The sequence below is a fragment of the Cherax quadricarinatus genome, chromosome 7 (genome assembly GCF_038502225.1).
Source record: "Cherax quadricarinatus isolate ZL_2023a chromosome 7, ASM3850222v1, whole genome shotgun sequence".
Taxonomy (NCBI): Eukaryota; Metazoa; Arthropoda; class Malacostraca; order Decapoda; family Parastacidae; genus Cherax; species Cherax quadricarinatus.
In genome coordinates, this window is record NC_091298.1 from 63791539 (window position 1) to 63818431 (window position 26893).

A 26893-nucleotide genomic window follows, 5' to 3' on the forward strand; every position below is an offset into this window, starting at 1 on the left:
TGGTAGATTTTTAACTTAATAAACCAACCTAGGTTATAACAACCTGGGTTAATTATAAATATTATACTATATATGTAAATCCTTGACACTTGCATCCCCTCAAGGCCATTACAAAAATGTAAGCTTATGCCTGAAACTTTAAAAGAAATGAGTATTAGGTCCTCATGAGTCCTTGCAACAAAAGATAACATACCTCCTAGAGCCTTATGAAAATTTATAACCCGTGGTTTGGTAGGGAACACTCTCGCCTCACACACACTGAGTGTCCAGGGTTCAATCCCCGGCACGGGTAGAATTGTTGGACATGCTTCCTTACACGTGCTGTCCCTGTTAACCTAGCAGCAAGTAGGTACCTGGGTGTTAGTCACCTTACATCTGCTGTCCCTGTTCACCTAGCAATAAGGAGGTACCTGGTGTTATTCACCTTACATCTGCCGTCCCAGTTCACCTAGCAGTAAATAGGTACCCGGGTGTTAGCCACTTTACACCTGCTCTTGTTCATCTAGCATTAAATAGGTACTACCTGGTGTTAGTCACCTTACACCTGTTGTCCCTGCTCATCTAACAGTAAATTGGTACCTAAGTGTTAGTGGACTGGTGTGAGTCGCATTCTGGAGCACAAGATTGAAGATCACAGTGGAAGTAAGACAGTCCCTCGATGAAGCACCGACTTTCTTGGTTATCCTGGGTGGACAACCCTCTAGGTTAAAAACCCGAACATATCATATCTTATCTTAACGATAAGTAGCTCGGCAGTTATGGAGAGGACTTTAGTGGTGGCATCGGTGGAGTGTAGACATGCTTCCTGAGCGAGACGCCTGGTTTTGCCGGTGTTCAGGTGTCAGTAAGTAATTAAGTTTATTTAGGTACGGGTACCTCTAAGTACAGTCATGTACAGTTATCATTCATAGTTTAACATATGAGTAAATCACCTAAGAATTTCATGTTCCTGTTTCTCTTTTCAAAGGAAACTTTATTAACAAAAAGGAAACTTTGTTTTCTTTCTAGTTTCCACCCATAATTGGGAACATATTTTTCCCGGACTCGTAGGAGGCGGGACTTTAAATGACACACCGTGGTGAACCCTTACACCCAACAACAATACTCTAGAGCCTCATGAACCCTTACACCCAACAAAAATAAACCATACCATGATGAACCCTTACATCCAACAATAACAAGACCACTAGTGATGGGAGGGGTGATAGAGTGGTAGAGATGGCAAGTTATAACACCTCCATCACTCCCTGGAGATACCAACCATCACACTTATCATCTCATGGTATTTAAACATTCATATAAAGTCTTCCTCTTTCTTGTGACACGTAACTGGGAACTTTTTTTTAGTGGGGGAAGGATGTTGGTTGTTAAACTTGGGTTTTTCTTATAATAAGAATAATAATATAAAGAACAGTATTATTAATAAGAAGAAAAATGTTAATAAGAAATAAATAATAATAATAATCTTTATTTTCATAAGTATATGATACAACTTATACAGACCATAGTTGACATCAATGACATATTACTATATAGAAAGCCGCTTGTTATGCTGAGTATTTCCCGCAAATTAGGTCAGTTTTGTCCCAGGATGCGACCCACACCAGTCCACTAACACCCAGGTACCTATTTTATACTGATGGGCGAACATAGACAACCAGTGTAAAGAAACACGCCTGTCGTGTGGGGTTCGGTAAGGAGATAAGAGGGTTGAAGGTAGACACACTTGTTGGATGGTAACGCTATATTGTCAGACTGTGGTAATGGGAGATGGAGGGAGCCCAGCCTGCCGTGTTCTGCCTTCTATGCCTATGCGTCGACTGAGGCCGAGGTAGCTCGTCTCACTCGCTCGCTGCATCCCGTGATGTCATACAGTCACAGGCCTAAGGGATCTTCTATATAAACACATGGATGGTACTATAATGCTCATCTAATCTATGCATACAACACATGTAAAGGAGGATCAGCAACTATGCTGACAGCTCGGTCATGTTACGTATGTCGTCCCGACATACACTACTATGCTATAGGCTGAACAGACAGGTGGTTCTGGGCTGATTCTATACAATAACAAATTCATATATAACTTAGAACTAATGGATTGTATCATAATGGATGTTAACAAAATGAGTTTTACGTAATGGGTGTTAACGTAATCACTTAACATAATGAGTTTCAATGTAATGCATTACAAACTATAAGAACAAATCATTGTACAATATGGGATGGAATTGAACCCTCTTATCTCCTTACTGAACCCCACACGACACGCCCACTGTTTCTACCCTCGCCAGGAATCGAACCCGGACCCTCACCTTGTGAAGTGAGAGCTTTAGCCACCAGGCCATGGGGCACCATGGAAAGGTCTTGGTTATGCAGAGCATTTTAGGTTATAGCATCAATTAGTTTGCCCAAAATGCATTGCATATTAATGGCTTTTTTTCATGCCTAACTTGTTTTATTACACATTAACCACATTATTTTTGTATCACATGAAAAGAAAGAAAAAATTTAATTTGAATCAATGGACAGCAAAAACATGAGTGACATCCTCCAACTCACCAGATTCTAACATATACTCACCGTGAATGCAGAAAAGAGATATATACAGGTATTAGGACATTTAAAAATGGCAGTTATTTCTCCCACCAGGGGGCTTCCTCAGTCCACTGACTGAGAAATCCTCTAGTAGGCAAAATGTGTCTTAAAAAATGACATAATACTTGCATGGTATCATACTACTCTTATGCATGACATTATTAATACCTTACAAGGACACCAATGGAAATAAGTCGCTTTATCTGACTCGGGTTTCCCTAGGTAATCTACACATATGATGCTATGTATGATAATTTATGTATACCTATACCTCCATGAACTTACTTAAATGTTTTTCTGACACAGTTGTTGGTGTTAAGTACTCTACACTTTTGCTGCAGTGACACTCCTCTCTTTAATAAGTAACATTGGTTTGCTTCACCAGCTACAATTACCATCTTTTCAGTCCATAATCTTCCCTTGACACCTCCGTCTCTTTCCCTCCCATTCATCTCTTTACCCTCTGCTGTATAGCATTCTGTCATCCATAAAGTTTTAGTATTTTCAGTGAAAATATGTAATAATAATCTGAAATATACCTAATTGACAAAGAATCACATCAGCATTAGTCTTTTTTTCAAGTTAAGAAATTCAATAATGTACCATACTTTTAGGTGGATATTATGATGATTAACATAATTTTCACTTAAAAGTATAATATACAATAGAACCCCCGTATCCGCAGATTTGATTTCCATGGTTTCACTTATCCTTGGTTTACCGTGGCCCGAAAATAACCCTTAATTTTGCTTAATGACACCGAAGTGCAAAAGTAGTGATGGTGGCAGTTCCTCAAAGCCTCAGAGAAGTCATGAAGTGTTTCCTATCACCGAGTGTTAATTCTCCACTTAATGTGCATAATTTATCGATTAAACTTTATCATAGATATGTATGTAAACAAAAATCAGATTATATATAGGGTTTGCTACTATCTGTGGTTTTGGGTATCCATTGTAGGTCTTGGAATATATTACCCATGAATACAGGGAAGTACCGTATTATTGGTATTTGATATGTTATGATGATTAGCATATACATGTAATTTACAGCATTCACCAAAAAATAATGTATTCTGCAAATTTGTGCTTCTGTGACTTTTCTAGATACCATAATAGAACTATGGGAAAAGCAACCTCAATATATTAGCTACCATTTTTGAAGACTGAAAAGTTTACATTACTGTAATTTAAATTATATATATATCTTTCCATTTTTACAGATCACTGTCAACCACGTAAGGTGCTGAGATTAGCAGCTGTGCCATATTTATTCACTTGTTCCCAATCTGATGCTGAGGCCACAGAACTAGACGATTGTACTGGAGTAGGGGACACTGCTCATGGTGAACTGGCTTCTTATTGTGAAAGTACAGCAATTATATCTGAACTTAATAAATCTAATAATTTGGAGAAGGAAAGATCAAAAGATGTATCAAAAAGGAGAATAAACTATAAAAATGAAGCCATAATAGGAATGCTAAAACAAGATTGGGAGGCCTCAGGAGGGGTTCTGCAACAAGATGAAGTCTTCACATCTGAAGATACAGAGAATGACGAGCTTCCCAATACCAAAACTAAAAGAAAAGCTACTGTACAGGATAAGTTGATGGATGGGACACAGTATATGGCCAAAGCCTTGGCAAATTCCCAGGACCAGGAAGAACCTTTCACTGTCAAATGGCATACCAAAACAAGAGTCACGAGAGGTAATATCAGAAAGCAAGACGATCTACTCATAGCAGGAGCTGCTAGTAGCAAGCAGAGAAGTCAGGTAAAATTTGTCAAATGGATGTCTTGTGAGTGTGTATTTCTTGTGAAGCAAAGAAGTATGGTAAATTAAAATGGTTTCTTTTTATTAATATATGCTGTAAAGAGTTTTTATGAGGATAGTGAGGCTCAGGTTAGGGTGTGTAGAAGAGAGGGAGACAACTTCCCGGTAAAAGTAGGTCTTAGACAGGGATGTGTAATGTCACCATGGTTGTTTAATATATTTATAGAGGGGGTTGTAAAAGAAGTAAATGCTAGGGTGTTGGGGAGAGGGGTGGGATTGAATTATCGGGAATCAAATAAAAAATGGGAATTGATACAGGTACTTTTTGCTAGTGATACTGTGCTTATGAGAGATTCTAAAGAAAAGTTGCAAAGGTTAGTGGATGAGTTTGGGAGAGTGTAAAGGTAGAAAGTTGAAAGTGAACATAGAAAAGAGTAAGGTGATGAGGGTAACAAATGACTTGGATAAAGAAAAATTGGATATCAAATTGGAGAGGAGTATGGAAGAAGTGAATGTTTTCAGATATTTGGGAGTTGACGTGTCAGCGGATGGATTTATGAAGGATGAGGTTAACCATAGAATTGATGAAGAAAAAAAGGTGAGTGGTGCATTGAGGTATATGTGGAAACAAAGAAGGGAATGTATGAAAGTAGAGTGGTACCAACACTCTTATATGGGTGTGAAGCTTGGGTTGTAAATGCTGCAGCGAGGAGGCGGTGGAGATGTCCTGTCTAAGGGCAATGTGTGGTGTAAATATTTTGCAGAGAATTCAAAGTGTGGAAATTAGGAGAAGGTGTGGAGTTAATAAAAGTATTAGTCAGTGGGCTGAAGAGGGGTTGTTGAGGTGGTTTGGTCATTTAGAGAGAATGGATCAAAGTAGAATGACATGGAGAACGTATAAATCTGTAGGGGAAGGAAGGCGGGGTAGGGGTCATCCTCAAAAAGGTTGGAGGGAGGGGGTAAAGGAGGTTTTGTGGACGAGGGGCTTGGACTTCCAGCAAGCGTGCATGAGCATGTTAGATAGGAGTGAATGGAGACGAACGGTATTTGGGACCTTATGAGAGGTTGGAGTGTGAGCAGGGTAATATTTAGTGAAGGGATCCAGGGAAACCAGTTATTTTGATATAGTCAGACTTGAGTCCTGGAAATGGGAAGTACAATGCCTGCACTTTAAAGGAGGGGTTCGGGATATTGGCAGTTTAGAGGGATATGTTGTGTATCTTTATACGTATGTTTCTAAACTGTTGTATTCTGAGCACCTCTGCAAAAACAATGATTATGTGTGAGTGTGGTGAAAGTGTTGAAGGATGATGAAAGTGTTTTCTTTTTGGAGATTTTCTTTCTTTTTGGATCACCCTGCCTTGGTGGGAGATGGCCGACTTGTTAAAAAAAAATCTGAATGATGTAAATAAAATATGTTTTTTACTAATCTATTTACAATGATCTCAGTAAAACGTGTTTTATTGCTAATCTATTTCCAATGATGTAAATAAAACCTGTTTTTAGAAATGGATGTCTTGTGAGTGTGTATTTCTTGTTTGCTTGTTTATATTGTTTTGCAAACATTATTACTGTCTTTTTATTACAGTAAACTACAGTATTTGTAAGTACAGGAGCAGGATTATGCTTATGGTGTCCAGTCTTCAGTGTTTAATGTGTCAATTTTTTTTTAAAGTTTCCAGTAGTTGTAGCACTACTGCTTTCAGGGTCCATTTCCAGCAGTCTGCTATAATATTCATGAAGAAAACATTTCATTCTGTAACCTTTTAGCCCCTTTGATTTTTGTTAGATAATAATTACAGAATTGTCTCTTGTTCTTCCTGTTGAAGGTGCTAAAATATAAATTTTCTCATATCCTTTCATGATATGGTTATTTTGTCTTCTTTTTTCCTTCTGTCAGCCAACCTGGGCATTTTTGGTGTTTTTTACCATTCTCTGTGACTTGTACATTTAGTGGATATACTGGTGATTCAATGTATCTAATTAATTTGTATTCCTCAAGTTGACAACACATCATTACAGTACATATTTCACATATGACATTTATGTTATCGCTGATCCTTAATGCAGTGAAAGTCTTAATCTGTCTTTCACTCAGCTATACCGCACCGCACTTTTGGCTTTTTTACGCCTCTGACAAATGCACCAATTTTGTTTCAGCACCAGTGTCCTTTTTAAATATTTTCTAAGAGGATAACGGGTATATTTAAAAGGTACTTAATACAGCCTGCATTTTCAGTAATTCCAAATGCATGTAAAAGGCTTTGGAAAATGTTGTGTCTGGCAAGACAGTGATAGTGTGAATAATGGTGAAAGTGTTTCTTTTTCTGGTCTCCCTACTTTGTTGGGAGATGGCCAGTGTGTTAAAAATCATAAAAATATGGTGAAGATGTTGCAGTGGAGAGTAATATGAATTGTGATGTGAACACAGTTGTGAAAAAACAGCAGTTGAATGAATCATGGGAAATGTTTTTTTCTTTGGGTCACCATGCCTTGGTGAGAGACAGCCACTGAGGTACAAAAAATACATAAATGCAAAAAGGTAAAAGTTACTGCCATCAGTATTATGAAGAAAATATTATTCCACCCCTCAGAAAGTTAGATAAAATATTCAGCAAGAACCCTCTTATTAAGGACAGGTATTAATCAGTCAGTTTTATTCTACTAAACTTTAATAATCAAGAATATTATTTGTCCTTATTGTTGTGGCTTTGACCATTGTTGTGCTAGATAACTACTATACTTAAAATGTTCTTATTCTTTCACTTACAACAGGTATCCACTGACACTGAAGAAATCAACAAGCAATCACCTCATTCCCAAAAATGTGATGGTATGTACATGGAAGGCAAATATTTATAGACTTACCCACAAATTGGAAATGAAAATTAGAGGACTACTCAGTGTGATTTGGACCATTATCAGGTTGTGACTTGTAGGTGATAACCACACAAACAGTAATTAGATATCTTATTTAAGATACTGTTTTGCATGCACTACAGGTAAAGCAGTATCTTAATTCCTATTAATATTAATTATCTTAGAAGTATCTTAAATAAGATACCTAATTCCTATTAATATCATTTACTCGACTTTCAAAAAAAATAAAAATACGAAAATACTACAATCCTGTGTAGATATTAAGTCTGGTCTAGGTTGTGCCCAAAATGCTGTGCATCCTATGGGCCTTCAGATTACTATATGTTTTGTATGTGGTAATTTGAACTAAGATTGTATTCTACTTGAAAAAAATCTGCCATGTAGGCTTGTATCTTTATCAACTACAATTTGTGTGTAGTCCCACACCAACTATAATTACTTGATAATAGATCAGGATGATTCATTTTCATTTTGGAAGTTATGAATTGTTCCATTCATGATAATGTGACTTTTATTCTTGAGGCTAATCATTGTTGAACATTAACTCTTAATTTCAGATACACAGTTGTCTATGAGAATTTTTATTTTGAATTACCAGATACTTTCAATATTGTATTATCTAAGTACAAGAGGCCACTGCATTTTTGGCTCCCTATTTTTGAAGTCCCACTATTTTGGTAGTTTTCAATTAAGCCATTGTTCATTATGTTCAGTGCTTTTATTGTTTTTCCACTGTTATTGCCATTTTTGTACAATAGTTCCATAAGAGAAGGATTACCCACACTGTATTTTAAGGTAAGCATTATATGTACTGTGTATTTATTTTACTTTATTAACTTTTTTTTATGTCTAGCCATATTGAGTACCTAATATACAATAGTGTTAACATGTTATCAAACGTTTTAGATGTGCGTATTTGAAAAAAAAAAAAAAACGGCTCTTTTTCCACCCACCTGCAATTTTCACTTGTCATTTGGGGTCGTGAATTTTTGAGTCATAAGAACAGTGCTCTCCTGTATTCTTATTCTAATGTACCTTGTTAGGATTTGAGTCATTCTCACCAATCCTTTCTGATGTCTTTTCATACATAGCATTCTTGAATTTTTCTGATTTGTTCGATATGAGGCATTGTATCTTTGTTTCCTCAGAGACTGCTATATATATGTGTTGTAATATATTTTGCCTTCAAATATATCTGGAAAAATACGAAGTATATACAGTGGTACCTTGGGATACGAACAGCTCAAAACTCGAACATTTATGTAAGTGCTTTTGTATGTGCATTTTTGGGGGTCTGAGACGGATTAATTTAATTTACATTATACCTTATGGGAACAAATTCGTTCGGTATCGGCACTCGAACAGCCTTCTGGAACGAATTAAGTTCGTATCCCGAGGTACCACTGTGCAGTGTACAAAAAAATGGGTTGCTTTTTTTCCTTCAGAATTTTTTCCTTGTTATTTACAAAAGCCAACTAAATTCAACATGTGGTTACTTAACAGATGCTTCTGATGATGAAAATGATTTGGACAACAATATGAACAGTGATTCCGAAGACCTCGATGATCCTGACTCACTAGGGGAAGAATCGTCAAGCGAGGGAACCTTCAACAGAATTCCAATAGAGAAATCGGGAACGTCCTCAGAAGGCACAGGTATGATTCTACATATTAATTGCATAATTCTCAGACATTTCCAAATATGCTTTTACAGTATATTTTTGTAATAGCTGTTTCTTTGTGCATCATATATGTCTTTTTTCAAATGGTTATATAGTATACTATGATTAACTGTATGGCAGTTGTACTGTACAGGACAATATTTGTTGCCCAAAATCTTGAATCTTTTTTTATTTTTTTTATTATCACACTGGCCGATTCCCACCAAGGCAGGGTGGCCCGAAAAAGAAAAACTTTCACCATCATTCACTCCATCACTGTCTTGCCAGAAGGGTGCTTTACACTACAGTTTTTAAACTGCAACATTAACACCCCTCCTTCAGAGTGCAGGCACTGTACTTCCCATCTCCAGGACTCAAGTCCGGCCTGCCGGTTTCCCTGAACCCCTTCATAAATGTTACTTTGCTCACACTCCAACAGCACGTCAAGTATTAAAAACCATTTGTCTCCATTCACTCCTATCAAACACGCTCACGCATGCCTGCTGGAAGTCCAAGCCCCTCGCACACAAAACCTCCTTTACCCCCTCTCTCCAACCTTTCCTAGGCCGACCCCTACCCTGCCTTCCTTCCACTACAGACTGATACACTCTTGAAGTCATTCTGTTTCGCTCCATTCTCTCTACATGTCCGAACCACCTCAACAACCCTTCCTCAGCCCTCTGGACAACAGTTTTGGTAATCCCGCACCTCCTCCTAACTTCCAAACTACGAATTCTCTGCATTATATTCACACCACACATTGCCCTCAGACATGACATCTCCACTGCCTCCAGCCTTCTCCTCGCTGCAACATTCATCACCCATGCTTCACACCCATATAAGAGCGTTGGTAAAACTATACTCTCATACATTCCCCTCTTTGCCTCCAAGGACAAAGTTCTTTGTCTCCACAGACTCCTAAGTGCACCACTCACTCTTTTCCCCTCATCAATTCTATGATTCACCTCATCTTTCATAGACCCATCCGCTGACACGTCCACTCCCAAATATCTGAATACACAGAAGGCACAGGTATGATTCTACATATTAATTGCATAATTCTCAGACATTTCCAAATATGCTTTTACAGTATATTTTTGTAATAGCTGTTTCTTTGTGCATCATATATGTCTTTTTTCAAATGGTTATATAGTATACTATGATTAACTGTATGGCAGTTGTACTGTACAGGACAATATTTGTTGCCCAAAATCTTGAATCTTTTTATTTATACTATAATATAACTGTGTGCAGTCAGTCTTATACGATTAAAACTTTTACTGTGAGATGTTAGTTTTGTATTAAACAAAAAGATATTCATAACTCAACTAACAATGTGTAAGATTCTCTCACTTCAGCATTTATGTGGTTCTCTTGAGATTTTCACTTCTGTCTACTTACCATACCCTGCCACTTACCACATCCATCCACTTACCTTATCCAGGCACTTACCATTTGTACTCACCACATCTTTTGTATACTAATTTTATCATGAAGTAAGATTTTTATCTGTTCAACCTATTGTTCACTTTTTTCTACACCACTGAATTTACCCCAATTAATATTAAAGCTCAGCCCAGTCTAGGGGCTGAATTACCACCCCCAGGATGCCACCCACAACAGTCAGCTAGCACCCAGGCACAGGCAGGTCCCGCTTATACAGCAGGTTAGGTTCTGGGCTACTTCAGCTAAGGAAAAAATTGCTGTAAAGTGAATCATAGCCTTTTTCACTTTCAAATGTATATAAAAGCCTGGTAATATGATTACACTATTATTAAGTGAGCAGTATAGCTAGGCCTAAAAAAAATTATTCATATACAGTACACACATTGCTTACCTTAAAATACTTTTATTCTTAGCTTATAGTGAGTGGTGAATATATTTATTGTAGGTCTGAACATATGAAGAATAGGTGTAATTGAAAACCACTGTATTACCAAAACATTGTAAAGCGGGGCCTTCCTGTGCTATACCTGCTTGCTTATGGTAAGCAGTGGCAACCAGTGTTAGGAAACAGGCCCAACATTTCCACCCATCCCCGGATAAAACCCGGGCCCTCTGATTGTGAGATAGTGAGACCACTAAACCATACACCACATAATTACACCTGCTGTTAACTTTTAATAATCTTTCCTCATATAATTTTGTAAACATTTCTGTTATTTTTATTTTGTCACCTTTTTTTTTTCATTCTCCTGCCTTTTGCCATGCCTTGTTACATGTGTTCATATTTGTGATTTTAATTATACAGTATACTGTACTGTATGTAAGATACATTTTATTTACGTGATGTAATTATTTACATTATTTATTTATTTATTTCAGACATGTCTATGAAAAACAATACCAAATGGGTAAGTATAATGTGATGTTGTTGTTGTCTTTCATATAGATGAATTATACTTCGAACTTTTCATGTACAGTAGAACCTCATATCTGTGGATTTGGTTTCCGTAGTCTCGGTTGTCCACAGTTTATTATGGTCCGAAAACAACCCTTAATTTTGCTTAATAACGGCACCTAAGCACAAAAATAGCAATGATGACAGTTCTTCAAAGCCTAAGAGAAACTGTGAAGTGCTTCCCATCAGTGAAAAGCTCTAATTCTCAACTTCCTGAGCATAATTTATCAATGAAACTTTATCATAGGTATGTATGTAAACGAAAAACGACATGTACGTATAGGGTTTGTTACTATCTGCAGTTTCAGGTATCCACAGTAGGACTTGGAATGTATCCCCCGCAGATATGATGGGACTACTGTATGCAGTAATTCAGTGGCTGGTGAATGGGTCTTAATCCAAGGAATTGGAGCTACTTGCTCCTTCATCGGATCAAACCTGATAACATTCCACCCCTCCATATCCAGGTGTTGTTTAATGCTTATGGGTTTAGCACTTTCCCATGAGTATAATAATAATAATATCCAGATAACCCACACATAGGAGAGAGAAGCTTATGATGATGTTATGTTCTGACTTGGCCCATTTACTGGCCCCCTCCTTCGTGCATTAGTGTAACTAGTAACTGGTGCAACTCTGACCAAAACATCATTATAAGCTTCTCTCTCCTTTATGCAGGTTACTTACGTATTGTTCCAGTCACCGTATAGTGCCTTTTTGTTCTTCAATAATAATAATAATAATAATCAGGAGCAAGTGACTGGTAAACCCTTACATTAACCCGTAAACGGTCCAAGCAGATCTACGTTCACATGCGTAGTGCTCCAAAAGTAGATCTACGTTTTTTTACATATTTTCAAATATAACAAAAAAAAAAGTAGATCAAAGTTTTTTACACATTTTCAAATGTAAAAAAAAAAAAAGATATACTTTTTTTACATACTATCAAATGTTGAAAAAACGTATATATACGTTTGGACCGTTTATGGGTTAATTACTAAATGCTTATAAAAAGAGGATAAACTTATAGTTTTATTTTTTTTGGGTCACCGTGCCTTGGTGGGAGACAGGTGGTATGTTGAAAAAAAAAATAATAATAATTAATCAAAGTTTAAACTGTTGAGAAATATAAGTTAGGCATTGAAAAAAAAGATAATAATAAAGTTCAAACTGTTGAGAAATATAAGTTAGGCATAGATTTAAAGATGTGAAAATGTATATACGTATAGTAAAATAAATGTAAATAAAAATATTCAGTGCAATGAGATTATAAATTTTTATATGTGCATTTTTTGTTTCAGGTACCTGAGGAAATAATAAATTTTATCAGCAGATCCGAGCGGTTAAGAATAGCACACACGTCTGCTGGCTTGTTAATAGTCGTAAACCCAGCATTTTATGTTGATGAAGAGAAGCGAGACTTAGATTTTTATGGAAGTCTGATAATGAGGCCAGTGTTTGTCATCATTGATGAATCAAGTGTAAATATCATTGTTCTTGGCAAAGTGTTTGAAGAAGCAGACATCAGTGATACAACTACATCAATAGATATATTAAAGAAAGTTGAAAATAAATTTATTCAGAATCAGTACATATATTGTCCAGGAGTGAGTGAAACATATGTCAAAGCCTGCAGAGCTGTTGGTATTAAAGTGCCCGTCAAGGCCTTCGATAAAAACTCGTTTGGGGGCAAAACATCGTACCATGACAAACTTTGTGAAAAATTTTATAGAAAGAGTAATTCTGTTTCAATGAGCAGGGTCCATGGTTTTGCCTATACTTGCAGATGCTGTAACCACAAAATTTACTATTACCGTGCTCGTTACAGAAAGAAGAATTTGAGATTATTCAGTGTAAATGTTCATAAATCTCTACCATCTTCCACCATGCATAAGGTAGTCTTTGCCAAATATTCTCACGATATTTTAACCTATGGACGGAGAAGAAATAACTACACGTATTATATTTTAAGGGATGTTGATGTAATTAAGCTGTCTGAAAATATGAAAGAAAGATCCTTTACTCTTAACAGTAAGCAAAATAAAGATTTTGTGGAGGTGCTAATGGCCTTGAAAAATGATAGTGCCATCCATGAAATCTTCAAGGAGGACGACCAGGAGGCTAGTAACGCCAGGAAGCGTGCTGCACGGATGGTGTGGGATGGAGAGGTGAAGAAGGCTTCTTGCTTGTACAAACAGTTGCCTCATAGCAGTGGCAAGGAAGAAGACTGCTCATATCTTCTCAGTGACTCTACTTGTAAGTTGAGAATTTGAGCACTTGGGAAATATTTTTAGTTGCTCTATGGTCTTAGGTGAATGAAATCGATTAAACAAACAAATAAAGAGGAATGCAGTATCTTTATATGTGTATGCTTCTAGACTGTTGTATTCTGAGCACCTCTGCAAAAACAGTGATAATGTGCGAGTGTGGTGAAAGTGTTGAATGATGATGAAAGTATTTTCTTTTTGGGGATTTTCTTTCTTTTTTGGGTCACCCTGCCTCGGTGGGAGACGGCCGACTTGTTGAAAAAAAAAAAAAAAAAAACTAATATTTTATTTCAGCATGATAGTGTTTGTACAGAGATGGGTGACATTTAGTAATGCATGCAAAAAATCCATAGTTATGCAGAGCATTTTTGGAAATTTTTCTTTTTAGTAATAATAATCGTACAATTAGGGTGATTGTCATGTATAAACTATACTTTATGGAAAGCCCTCTTTTTATGCATAGCATTTCTGAATGCCTCCATGTAGTGATTGCTCTGATTTGCTTGTATTGGTGGAATGTACAACTTCTAATTTTCAAAGTGAGAACTGATTAACAAAAACACATAAATTATTCACCATTTTGAGTGTAACTAAATTTTGTTACACGAATTCAATACATTACTGAAATATGACACAGCCTCTCTCCTCACTTAGCATCTTACTCATTTACCAATGACTCGAACATATGACGGGCTCCCTGATCAGTATGCACACCTGAGTAATGTATATTAGAGCTGATTTCCTCTATTCTGTTTATTACAATATACGGTACACTACTGTATAAACATTTAAAAATATACCAGAAATGTTATAAATGGTGCAAAAGTGACATTAAAACAATATCAGAGATGGTTGACACAAACCCACTACCATTATAGTATGCTCCTCACTTAGTGATGAATTCATTTACCAATGTGGTCTTGAGAGCAAAACTCCATCGTTAAGTGAGGAAAGGCTGTATAAGTATGCCATGGACAGTTAATACATATCCATCATTTCACTGCTTGTCCAAAATTGACTCAGTTTAAAAAACCTCACTTGTAAGTCTCAAATATCACACACCATTTTAAGACAGTTATCATTTCCAAATGGAGCATATATTTTTTTTCCACCTCTGCTATTTCCCACCCACTAAGGTAGAGAGACCCAAACAGAAAAACACATCCACCGTCATTCATTCGACAGCTGTCTTGCCACAACTGTATGACCAGCACAATTCAAATGACCCTCTGAACCACAATACCATTGCCCATCCATCAGAGTGTAGCCACTGTACTTCCCACCTCCAGGGAACTTGTTTTCCCCTGAATCCCTACATATATATGTTACCTTGTACACACACTGGTGGCACATCAAATCCCAGACACCACCTGTCTCCACTTATTCTTATCTAATATGCTCACATTTGCACACACAATGCTTAAGTTTCTAATATACCTTATAATTATAAAGAGTATTAAATTATAATCTAAGGATGGTACTGGAGATCAAGGGCTCCAATGGAAAGAAATATAGTTTATTTATTTGTTCATGTGAGGAAATTCAGACCATTTAATTCTAAATCTTGCAAAGTGCTTAATTCTAGTCATCACATAAATTTAGGCATTGTGTAACAGTTTGGCTTTCTTGGGTTATCCTGGAAATAAGATCCCACCTCCTCCTGCTTCAACTCGCCTGACTACAGTATACAGTGGACCCCCGCATAGCGAACTTAATCCGTGCAAGAGGGCTGGTCGTTATGCGAAATGTTCGCTATGCGAATTAATTTTCCCCATAAGAAATAATGGAAATAAAGTTAATCCGTGCAAGACACCCAAAAGTATGAAAAAAAAAATTTTTTACCACAAAAAAATGTTAATTTTAGTACACACAAACTGAAAAAGGCATGCACAATTACATGACACTTACTTTTATTGAAGATCTGGTGATGATTGATGGGATGGGAGGAGGGGAGAGAGAGTGTTAGTGTTTAGAAGGGGAATCCCCTTCCATTAACACTTGAGGAGGCAAGTCCTTTTCCGGGGTTACTTCCCTTCTTCTTTTAATGCCACTAGGACCAGCTTCAGAGTCACTGGACTTCTTTCTGTCCATAGAGCTCTGTACCTCCCGTTCCTTTACGATTTGTCTAAAATGGGCCATAACATTGTCATTGAAATAGTCACCAGCACGCCTTGCAACAGCTGTGTCAGGGTGATTTTCATCCATAAAGGTTTGCAGTTCAACCCACTGTGCACACATTTCCTTAATTTTTGAAGTAGGCACAATGGATTCCACAACTGGCATAGGCTTCTCAGGGTTAGCCCCAAACCCTTCAAAATCTTTCTTAATTTCCATACTAATTCTCACCCTTTTTACCACAGGGTTGGCACTAGAAGCTTTCTTGGGGCCCATGGTCACTTATTTTCAACAAACAGAACCGAAAACACTGTAATAATACGAAATATTCCGAGTGTATGCTTGAATGTTACCGCGGAGGCTAGCTGGTAAACAATGGGACAGGCGGCACATGTGAGGCTGGCTGAGGCCGCACATTGGACGCGTCTCGGACGAAGTTCGCTGAGCGGGTTTTTGTCTACTATGCGGGGCAAAATTTTAGCGATCAAAGCGTTCGCTATGCGGAATGTTCGCTATGCAAGGCGTTCGCTATGCGGGGGTCCACTGTATAAGCCACTTCTACGGCCCTATGCTGTACTTTCTGCAAGATTGATGGACTGATCACATCAATTCCAGGCTGAGGGACTGATTACCTCAAACTCCTCCTCTCCTTACACCTTTCTGCTTTGTATTGGACTGATGAAGCCATTGTGTGGCGAAACGTTTCTTCAATAAAGATTCCTCATATGTTGCATAAGTGTCTCAATCTTCAACTTGTCAGTTTTAAACCATTTAGTACAAAAATATTGTATAGGCTTTGTTTATTATTTGGTTCCTTACTTATATGTATTAATAAATTAATTAATAAATTCATGCATGTAAAGAGAAAATTTCTGTTGTGTTTCAGCTGCGACTGCTAAAGAGACGTGTCTTCAGTACGAAAACGAAGCTATCAATTGCTGGAGTATGGTTACTTTTAGGATTGCCTTGGCACTCTACCAACGCAGCACCGAATCCTATGAATCACTGGAGTCATTCAGAATTCTAGAGCTGCCTTCACTTTTTCCGATAAATGACTATGACCTTGAAATAGAAAACAAACCAGTATTACACTTGGTAAGATATTTAAATGGTGCAATATAGCATTACACTTTGTAAGACATTTAAATGGTGCAGTATAGTGTTACACTTATAGTCAGACATTTAAATGGTGCAGTATAGCATTAGGCAGCAACCACTCAGGGAGGTACTACCAATGGTAGAACTACATGATGGTAAGATTTCTGGTGTCTTTTTTTTCTATCTCATAAACATGCAAGATTTCAGGTATGCCTTGCTATTTCTACTTACATTTAGGTAACACTACCCATGCATGTACAAGCATATATATGCTCACCCTTCTGGGTTTTCTTCTATTTTTCTTACTAGTTCTTGTCCTTGCTTATTTCCACTTATCTCCATGGGGAAGTGGAACAGAATTCTTCCTCCATAAGCCATGTGTGTTGTAAGAGGCGATTAAAATGCCAGGAGCAAGGGGCTAGTAACCCCTTCTCCTGTATATATTACTAAATCTAAAAGAAACTTTTCATTTTTCCTTTGGTCCACCCCGCCTAGGTGGGATATTGTCAGTGCGTTGAAAGAAGACAACTTATGTGTAATAAAGGAAACAGGAAATTATTTTTTTTTATTAACACATAGGCCGTTTCACACCAAGGTAGGGTGGCTCGAAAAAGAAAAACTTTCACCATCATTCACTCAGTCATTGTCTTGTCAGAGATGCGCTTACACTACAGTTATAAAACTGCAACATTAACACCCCTCCTTTAGAGTGCCGGCACTGAGCTTCCCATCACCAGGACAAGTCTGGCCTGAAATAATAATGCCAAATGGGTTTATTGATGGAAGAATAAATAAATAAAACTATACCTGAAAGAAGCAACATTAATGTGGTCAATAAAAATTTTATTTCTCGTAGTCGTTTTTCTGACGAATGTTCTATTTTTTCAGGAATATATTGCCAAGCAAGCTAAGCAGTATTATGAAATATCTGATGAACATGAAGCAAGTGGGAGACTGCCATGCCTTGGAGAAGGTGTGATAATCATCGATCAAATGAAAGTGATTTCCAAGGTTAGTATTCTATCTTTTAATTGCTCTAACTCTTAAATTCATGTACACATGATATGTTTGTTGCTTATTTTCACATATTTTATGTTTTAAACTATGGTGGTGCATCGAGTTTTGAACTTTCTTCATTCCAGAAGGTTGTTCAAGTGCCGTTACCGAATGAATTTGTTCCCATAAAGAATAATGTAAATTAGATTAGTCTGTTTCAGATCCCCAAAAATACACTTACAAAAGCACTGACAATAATACACTTACATAATTGGTCGAGTTGGGAGCAGTTCGAAATTCGGGGTACCACTGTATTTACTGTATACAATACACATACATCCACACATACATCGGAGAAAGAAACAGATGACAATATTTCAGTCCAGCTTGAAGCATTAACTAGTCATGCACTGTGTGTTAGTGGTGGTGAATACAGAAGAGATTGTTTGGCCAAAATTGTAACAATAATGGACAATTTCATAACTAATGGACTTAGTACATTGTTTCCAAGCCGGTTTACTCGGCAATTTCGTTCTGTACACCTACCATCCGACTTACGACCTGCTCGACATACGACCACTCGACTTACGACCATGTTTTGTATGCCAAATTTCTGGGAAATAAACAACTGTTTGTGTTGTACAGTGTTTATCCTGAACCTTACAGTATAAAATACAGTACTAAAAGCATAAAAAGTAAAGTAAAAAATGAAATACCAAAATAAAACAATAAAATAAAATCATTACAAAAATGTGATGTTGATATTCAATAATAAGGTTTGACTTACGTCCATTTTGACTTGCAGCCGGTTGGTCGGAACCAGGCTTGGTCGTAAGTCGGATAGTACCTGTATTTCTAAATTTCATCATATAGAGGTCTGTTGCGTGGAGGGTTTATTGACATCCCATAATGCAAAAAAAATCCCCTTCACAATTCAATGGGACTCAAAATCTTTTCATAAGTACGGGAAAATTTGAAACCTTTGCAGCAAATTTATGTCTCAGTACTGTGCTTTGTATATTGTATATTAATGAAATATTGGCTTTAATTACCGTATTTTCTGGCACATAAGGGGCGCTTTTTTTCTCACAGAAAAGTCTTGGAAAATCAGCCTTCACCTTATATGGTCAAGGTCAGGATCAAGGGTAGGCTTTGGGTTACGCTTTAGTAGTTGTGTACTAACGATACGTTACAACTGCTTGGAAACATTGTGCCAGCAAGCAGCTGACACTTGTGCACTTTATATGCTGGAAAATACGGTATGTTTGTTATTTCAGCTGAGAGTACGGTAAGCAAAAGTCCTTTTGTAAAGTAAAAGGACACAAGTGCAACTGATGTGACATTTTATTGTGGCAATATTTCGCTCTCCAGGAGCTTTGTCAAGCCGTTACCATATTGCTAGTAATTCTACCAACATTATTACAAAAGTCCTTTTCTCTACCCTTATTTGTATTATGTGTTTGAATAGGTTGTTTGGTATGGGATACAAGAGTCTCTGGTTGGTCATGACCTGAGTGAGGAGGAGCTGTTGAATCTTACTGATATATTCACTAAGCCAGCAGAAGTCATAACACCACGACCTGATGAGTGTGTACTTCAGACAGTATGGCGCGACGTATGCTACAACCATGACATCATTGGTCCTTATTTTCATTTATCTAGAAATTTAAAGGGACAGCAGCTAGCCAGTAAGTATTTAAATACAGGGTACAGGTAGGTCTTGATTAGTGCAAATAAGGAATCCCCTGCAGTGGTCACATTATTTTAATTACAGTGGTACCTTGAGTTACGAGCTTAATTTGTTTCAGAAGGCTGTTCGAGTGCCGATACCGAACAAATTTGTTCCCATAAGCAATAATGAAAATTAGATTAATCCATTTCAGACCCCCAAAAATACACTTACATAATTGTTCAAGTTAGGATCTGCTCGTAACTCAAGGCAACACTGTATATGAAATTTTTGCACACGATTTGAAGAGCTTGGGAGAAAAAATGACACTAATTAATTCAGCACTAATTGAAATTTGCACTTATCAAACTCTCACTACTGAGGACCTACCTGTGTTTATTTTTTTACCACTGGACATTTCCCATCTAAGGTAGGGGGATACAGTGAAGGAAATGTATTAACCAGCACTCATTAAGTAGCTGTCTTAGAAGTGTGTAGACATCACAGTTTTTTTTTTTTTTTTTTTTTTTTTTTTCAACAAGTCGGCCGTCTCCCACCGAGGCAGGGTGACCCAAAAAAGAAAGAAAATCCCCAAAAAGAAAATACTTTCATCATCATTCAACACTTTCACCACACTCGCACATTATCACTGTTTTTGCAGAGGTGCTCAGAATACAACAGTCTAGAAGCATACACATATAAAGATACACAACATATCCCTCCAAACTGCCAATATCATCACAATAACATCACAGTTGCTTAATGAAAAACATTTCTTATTGATTTTGTTATATTAATAGTATTTATAACATCTTGCTGAAAAATTTTAACATGTTTTAAAGATGACATTGCTGGCTAGTCTAATGTTGAAGTTCATGAAACACTGAGAACAAAGATAATTTTTTCTTTCTGTTTTTTAGCTTATAAATATAAGCCTCTTGTTTAAGAGTGATATTTTATAATAAGCTCCATGGGGAAGTGGAGAAGAATTCTTCCTCCATAAGCCATGGGTGTTGTAAGTGGTGACTAAAATGCTGGGAGCAAGGGACTAGTAACCCCCTTTTCCTGTATAAATTACTACATGCAAAAAGAAGGAAACTCTGCATTTCTCCTTTTTTAGGGTCACTGCCTCAGTGGACGACAGCTGTTGTGTTGAAAAATAAATAAATGAAAAAATTTAATAAGAAATAATGGAAGTTACAAAATAAATTACATGTGCTAAAAGTACAGCATGATAAGTACACAGGTAATTTGAATCTGTACAGTTTTTCACCTGCATGTTGAAAGTAGATTATATTCCTTGTTTATGCCATATCAGCCATTACTTGCCAAGGTGTGATGACACAGAGAAGCACATTCACCATCATTCATTCAGTAGCTGTTTATTCATGCTGAGACTTTATTCCAATCCATATTTCAGGGACTGAAATATGGTGTACAGGTGACACTGCAGATTTGATGATGAACCAAGTAATTTTCTTTAAGTCACTTTGCCTAGGCAGGAAATGGCCAATGAATTTAAAAATGTGAATACTATATAATCATTAATTTCTCCATTGGGAAGTGGAAAGAATTCTTCCTCCGTAAGCCATGCGTGTCATAAGAGGTGACTAAAATGTTAATTAAATTGTCAAGATGTTGCTACGTTTAATTATTTCTTTCAAGTTATACTCTAAGTTAATAATTGAACCACATTTATAGAAAGTGCTAAACTTTCAGATCATCTTCTATGGACAATCAAGAGTTTTGACGATTTCCGGCTGAAAACGATAGGCATCGTGTGCGACACTGCCGCCGTAAATGGAGCGTGTCTGAGGAGTAGTCTGGGTGAGCGAGGCTCATTGAGTGCTGATACTGATGACAATTATCAACTTCATCCCACTTTTCTCAATCCATTTGACCCTTCATTGCAAATATCATGGATTATTTGCCCAAACCATATGGTAAGTCACAACCTTAAAAGTCCATGAATTCTGGTTTTTCATGTTAAATATAAGTTGTTTGTAGAAAGAATGGTTGTGTTTCCAATGTGTTCTGACTGTGGCTTGTTAGATTAACATTTTTAATGTTCATAAGTGCTCTGCTTCAAGTGACTTATTGTGTTATTCAGTGTTATATGACCTACTGTATTACTTAGTGTTGTAGTTAACCCTTAAACAGTCCAAACGTATATATACGTTCACTCGCGTAGCGCCCCAAATTTTTTGAGGAAAAAAAAAATCTTTTCTTTTAAAAGGAAAAAAGAGCATATGGTACCCAGGCATCCCCAATTATTTTAATATTGCACACAGTGAGTGCGCACACCCATTCTCTCATGTCTAGGTGACTCAGGCTTATTGTGGCAATGTTGAATGAATGACAAAGAAAACGTATATATATGTTTGGGGTGCTACGCGTGTGAACGTATATATACGTTTGGACCGTTTAAGGGTTAATGACCTACTGTGTTACTCAGTGTTGTAGTTAATAACTTACTGTATTATTCAGTCTGTAAATTATTCTACTGTTGGTGGAAACATTAACAAACGACATTAACTTTTAAAGAAGAAATTTAATTAAATACGTATTTAACTTGTGCCTTTTTCATTTTATTACCGTACTCCTCTCATCAGTTTCATTTTATCCATGTGGATTCATGAATACTGTAGACCAGTATTCATTGCACTTTCGTTTCCATATGGTAAACAGATAAAAAGTACAGTGGTACCCTGAGTTTCGGCCAGCTCCCAACTTGAACAACTATGTAAGTGTACTATTGTAAATGCTTTTGTAAGTGCATTTTTGAGGGTCTGAAATGGACTAACCTGATTTACAGTATTCCTTATGGGAACAAATTCATCTGGTAACGGCACTCGAACAGCCTTCTGGAACGAATTCTGGCCGAAACTCAGGGTTCCGCTGTACTATATAACAAGTCATACTCTGCTGAAACATCAGTTACCCCTTGTACAACTTGATAGTTGATTATGTTGAACTTCTCATCAATATAGCTAACTCATTCACAACTAACCCAAAAGCTGAATATAAGTCTTAGACAACATATCAGTCCAACCCAAATCATAATCAAGAATAAAGAATAAAAAGGCACAATACCATGACGGAACAATACAAAAATAACCTGCACATAGGAGAAAGAACTTATGATGACATTTTGGTCTGACTTGGACCATTAACTGGTGACTAGTTAATGGTGTAAGTCAGACCAAAATGTCGTCGTGAGTTTCTTTCTCCTATGTGCGGGATATTTGCATATAAATCATAATGAGTTCTTGATTATTAATGGTGTAGGATGAATAAAAAGTTCATATAACCCTTAAACTGTCCAAACGTAGATCTACGTTTTTTCAACATTTGAAAGTATGTAAAAAAAGTAGATCTCATTTCTTTTTTTTTTACATTTGAAAACATGTAAAAAAACTTTGATCTACTTTTTTTTGTTATATTTGAAAATATGTAAAAAAAACATAGATCTACTTTTGGAGCACTACGCGTATGAACGTAGATCTGCTTGGACAGTTTAAGGGTTAAAGACTGCTTACCAATATGTGGGTTTTGTTGTGAATTGTACTAGTGCTGGTATTGTGGCATCTGTTTTCTTTATCCCTTTAGGGAAAGGGAGAAGTCCTTGATGCTGGTGAAGGGCTCTTCATCTGAAGAATTGGAGCTACCCTTCCTCTTTCTCAGATTTAGCCTGATTGCATCTCATTCTCCAGTATCTGTGTGATTCCTGTGGGTTTTGCTCTTCCTCCAGAATATAATGCGAATAATATTCTTCCCTACAGCTGATCAACATGATGAATGCCCTTCATTCTTCACAACCTGATGGAACAAAAGACTTTAAGTATGGTGGCATCTCCTTTGGATGGAAACCCCTAGAGTTGCTTCTCGAGAATGACATTGGGCGAATGGAAAAAAATGAATCTAGAATTGCTCCACTCCTTCGCAAGAGTTACATTGAGCGGCGCCATGCAGTCAAGTTTAAATATGCCTTACTTCCATCAAGAATATTACAGGTATGCTGTACACTGCCTGGGGAATGGGAGATTAATCAGGTTTGGTCCAGGGAATGGGAGAGGCACCTCCAGTTCTCTGGATCAAAAACCCTTCACAGGGAAAAAGTAGCTAGGAGGTTTGAATTCACAGATTAATAACAAGTGCACTTCACTCTGAAGACAGGCTGGTTGGTTGGTGCTAAAAGGAGGCAGGATAAAAGAGAGGAGGATTAGGCCTAAATTTGGATTTATTTTTTTTCTCATTTGTGTTTTCACCAATTGCATTTATTTTTGGTATATGGCCTTTTGGTGCCTATCTGGTATACTCATAATTTTTTTTTTAATTAAATAAAGAAATGCATTTTTTCCAAGTTTTGTATTATATAGGGATTATGATTGAATGTTGTGATGAATGGTTTTGAAAACCGACAAGTTGAAGATTGAGACACTTATGCACCATATGGGAATCTTTATTTAGGAAACGTTTTGCCACACAGTGGCTTCATCAGTCCAATACAAAGCAGAGAGGTGCAAGAAGAGGAGGAGATTGAGGTAATCAGTCCCTACGGCCCTATGCTGTACATTCTACAAGATTGATGGGCTGAACACATCAACTCCAGGCTGAGGGACTGATTACCTCAATCTCCTCCTCTCCTTGCACCTCTCTGCTTTGTATTGGACTGATGAAGCCACTGTGTGGCGAAACGTTTCCTAAATAAAGATTCCCATATGGTGCATAAGTGTCTCAATCTTCATTATGATTAAAGTTTGGATTTAATTCTTTTTTTACACATAATCATTTGGTGCATGTGTGGTAAGCTCATTATTGTTTTAGGCAAACATTAGTCAAGATGTAAAATTTGCATAATCTTAGAACGAATCCTTGTGTATTACATGTTTTATTGAGTTCTCTTTACAGACCATGAGTTAGGAACACATCTATGACATAAAACGAGGGTGATCTGTACACTCTGTTGGTGAGTGTTAATTGAAACATTTCTTTTATCTTTATTTTGTTTTCTTTCAGAAACCTGAGGTTGTGGATGCTCTAGAAAAAGAAATTAAGCAAATAACAAACGAAAAGTCAAAGATGGTTATGCAGAAAACATGGGAGTTTTTAAATGCAACCAGCAAAATTTTTGAGAAGGGCTTGTTAAGTAATGTGGGAGTTACGTCTGAACGACAAGAAGCAATTACCAACACCATGGAGGGTTACCAGTGGTTTTGTGATTGGCTGAATGACATGAATGGTAGGTAGAAACTTTGAGATATGTATGAGAGAGATTACCGTTTTATTTGATATAAGAGAGACTGCCATTTTGTGTAATAAATAGAGAGAGACTGCCATACTGTTTAATACAAATGTAAGAGACTGCTATTTTGTTTGGCATACAATTCATTAGTTTTTATTTCATTTACAAAAAAAAATTGTACTACACAAAGGAGCATTTTTAAGATTTTTTTTTTTTTTTTTTTTAACAAGTTGGCCGTCTCCCACCGAGGCAGGGTGACCCAAAAAGAAAGAAAATCCCCAAAAAGAAAATACTTTCATCATCATTCAACACTTTCACCTCACTCACACATAATCACTGTTTTTGCAGAGGTGTTCAGAACACAACAGTTTAGAAGCATATACGTATAAAGATACACAACATATCCTTCCAAATTGCTAATATCCCGAACCCCTCCTTTAAGAATGCTTACTGTAATTTATTAAAACTGTTTTCAAGTGTATTTATTCACTGCATTTTTCTTTTAAGCAACAGCGGCTTTGCACCTCAAGGATCCTCGACAGAAAGAGTTCCTGTCTTGGCAAACTTGGGAAGGCCTTCGCTTATCGTTATATGGATTCAGAAGCTTGTGCAAGAACTTCCACAGCAGGCACCCCGACAGAGCCATTGTGCCCCTTAGGGTTAACGGCAGCGCTGTCGAGAGAGTTTTTTCGCAAGTGAAGAATTACTGTGGGACAGGGAAGCGCAAGTTGAAAGTATCAGCGCTGAATTACACTATCGGGTTAACAACCGTCAAATTTAACAGTCAGTTAAGACAAAAGCAGAAAAGAGACGAGCAGGCAAAAACATTTTCCAAGAAAGTTAAGATGTCATGACCTACTGTTAGACTCCACCGAGATGACACTATACAGTATACACAAAAACTGTAATGTATAGTACAGTGGCATATTTCAGTAAAATGATGCTTCATTTATTCTGCAAGTATAATTGTGACCAATAAAATTCTTTAAGTTTTTTTTTTTTTTTGACACCGGCCATCTCCCACTAAGGCAGGATGACCTGAAAAGGAAGACACGAAAGTTTTTCTTTTTTATATTTAGTAATTTACACAGGAGAAGGGGTTACTAGCCCCTTGCTTCCAGCATTTTAGTCACCTCTTACGACACATGTGGCTTACGGAGGAAGGATTCTGCAGTAAGTTTAGTCACTCAGAATTTCATTAGTAAAAAATTGACATTTACTAAATAATGTTAATAATTTTTAGATGTAACTTGTTTATAAAAATTATGATTAATAGTTGAGTGTCCTCTGAGAGATGATGTAAAAATGAAAGACGTTGACGACTATCTCGTATCTCTGTTAGACACAAATTACATACTACCAGAGTTGCAAGGTTTTTTAATGGTAAGTTTTAGAAAGTTTTGCAAACAGTTTATCTTGATATTATGTTATATGAAGTTACCAACTTGTGATTGCAAAATGAAGAAAAGTTTATTGTTTTTTTTTTTTTTTGCAGCATGTCATTACCAGAGTCCCTACAAATGCATGTAGTATGCACTTGTAACAGAAAATGTGACTTATGTTTATGGTAAAGTTTTGATAATTTTTTTACATTTTTTGACTAAATGCAAAAGATGTTCCTTAAGAAAAGTGTAGAGCTATAGGTAACTATTGGTGGTTAATGTCATCACACTGCTTGTGGTATTGTGCCCACCTCACCGTCTAGCCTAACACAAACATCGTGGTTGAAAGGGAAAAGCTCTATGCATGTAAGTCAAGGCCTAATAATAAAATGAGTGGAAGTCAAAAAAGGTGGAAACAATGCAAATAAAGCCAAATATATTTTATACAGAGTACTACTGGATAATTGGAACATACACAGCTACACCAATTTTGACATTATAACTGCAGTTACAGTATTACTGCATTATAACGTATTTACTGGAGGTGCTAAGCCCATAGGGGTTATACTGCACCTTGGGAAATGGGATATAATTAAGTTTGATCCAAGGAAGGGCAGTGTAGCTGTAATTTCCTGGCTCAAAAGTAGAAGTGCATTGCAGTACAGTAATTCCTCACATGTCCCTTAAGTGAAAGCTGATGTGTATAGATTACTGTATTATATTCATAGGAAAGTACTGGACCTGTAGGGGTCATATGCTGCCCTGAGAAATAAGAGGTAAGTGGTCAGTGATCCAAGGAGGGGAGGGGGAG

The 26893-nt window shown here is 36.9% G+C and overlaps 1 protein-coding gene across 1 annotated transcript; it reads left to right on the top strand.

Annotated features, from left to right (window-relative positions):
- The first annotated feature begins 1127 nt into the window (after positions 1–1127).
- Positions 1128–26893, top strand: LOC128686938 (uncharacterized). Its single transcript, XM_070082628.1, has 13 exons — positions 1128–1282; positions 3818–4368; positions 7144–7201; positions 8752–8904; positions 11235–11263; positions 12612–13566; positions 16579–16787; positions 17679–17801; positions 19255–19474; positions 21175–21398; positions 23238–23468; positions 24475–24697; positions 25208–26893. Exons 1-13 carry the CDS (start codon positions 1219–1221, stop codon positions 25552–25554), a joined length of 3387 nt encoding a protein of 1128 aa, XP_069938729.1. The 5' UTR covers positions 1128–1218; the 3' UTR covers positions 25555–26893.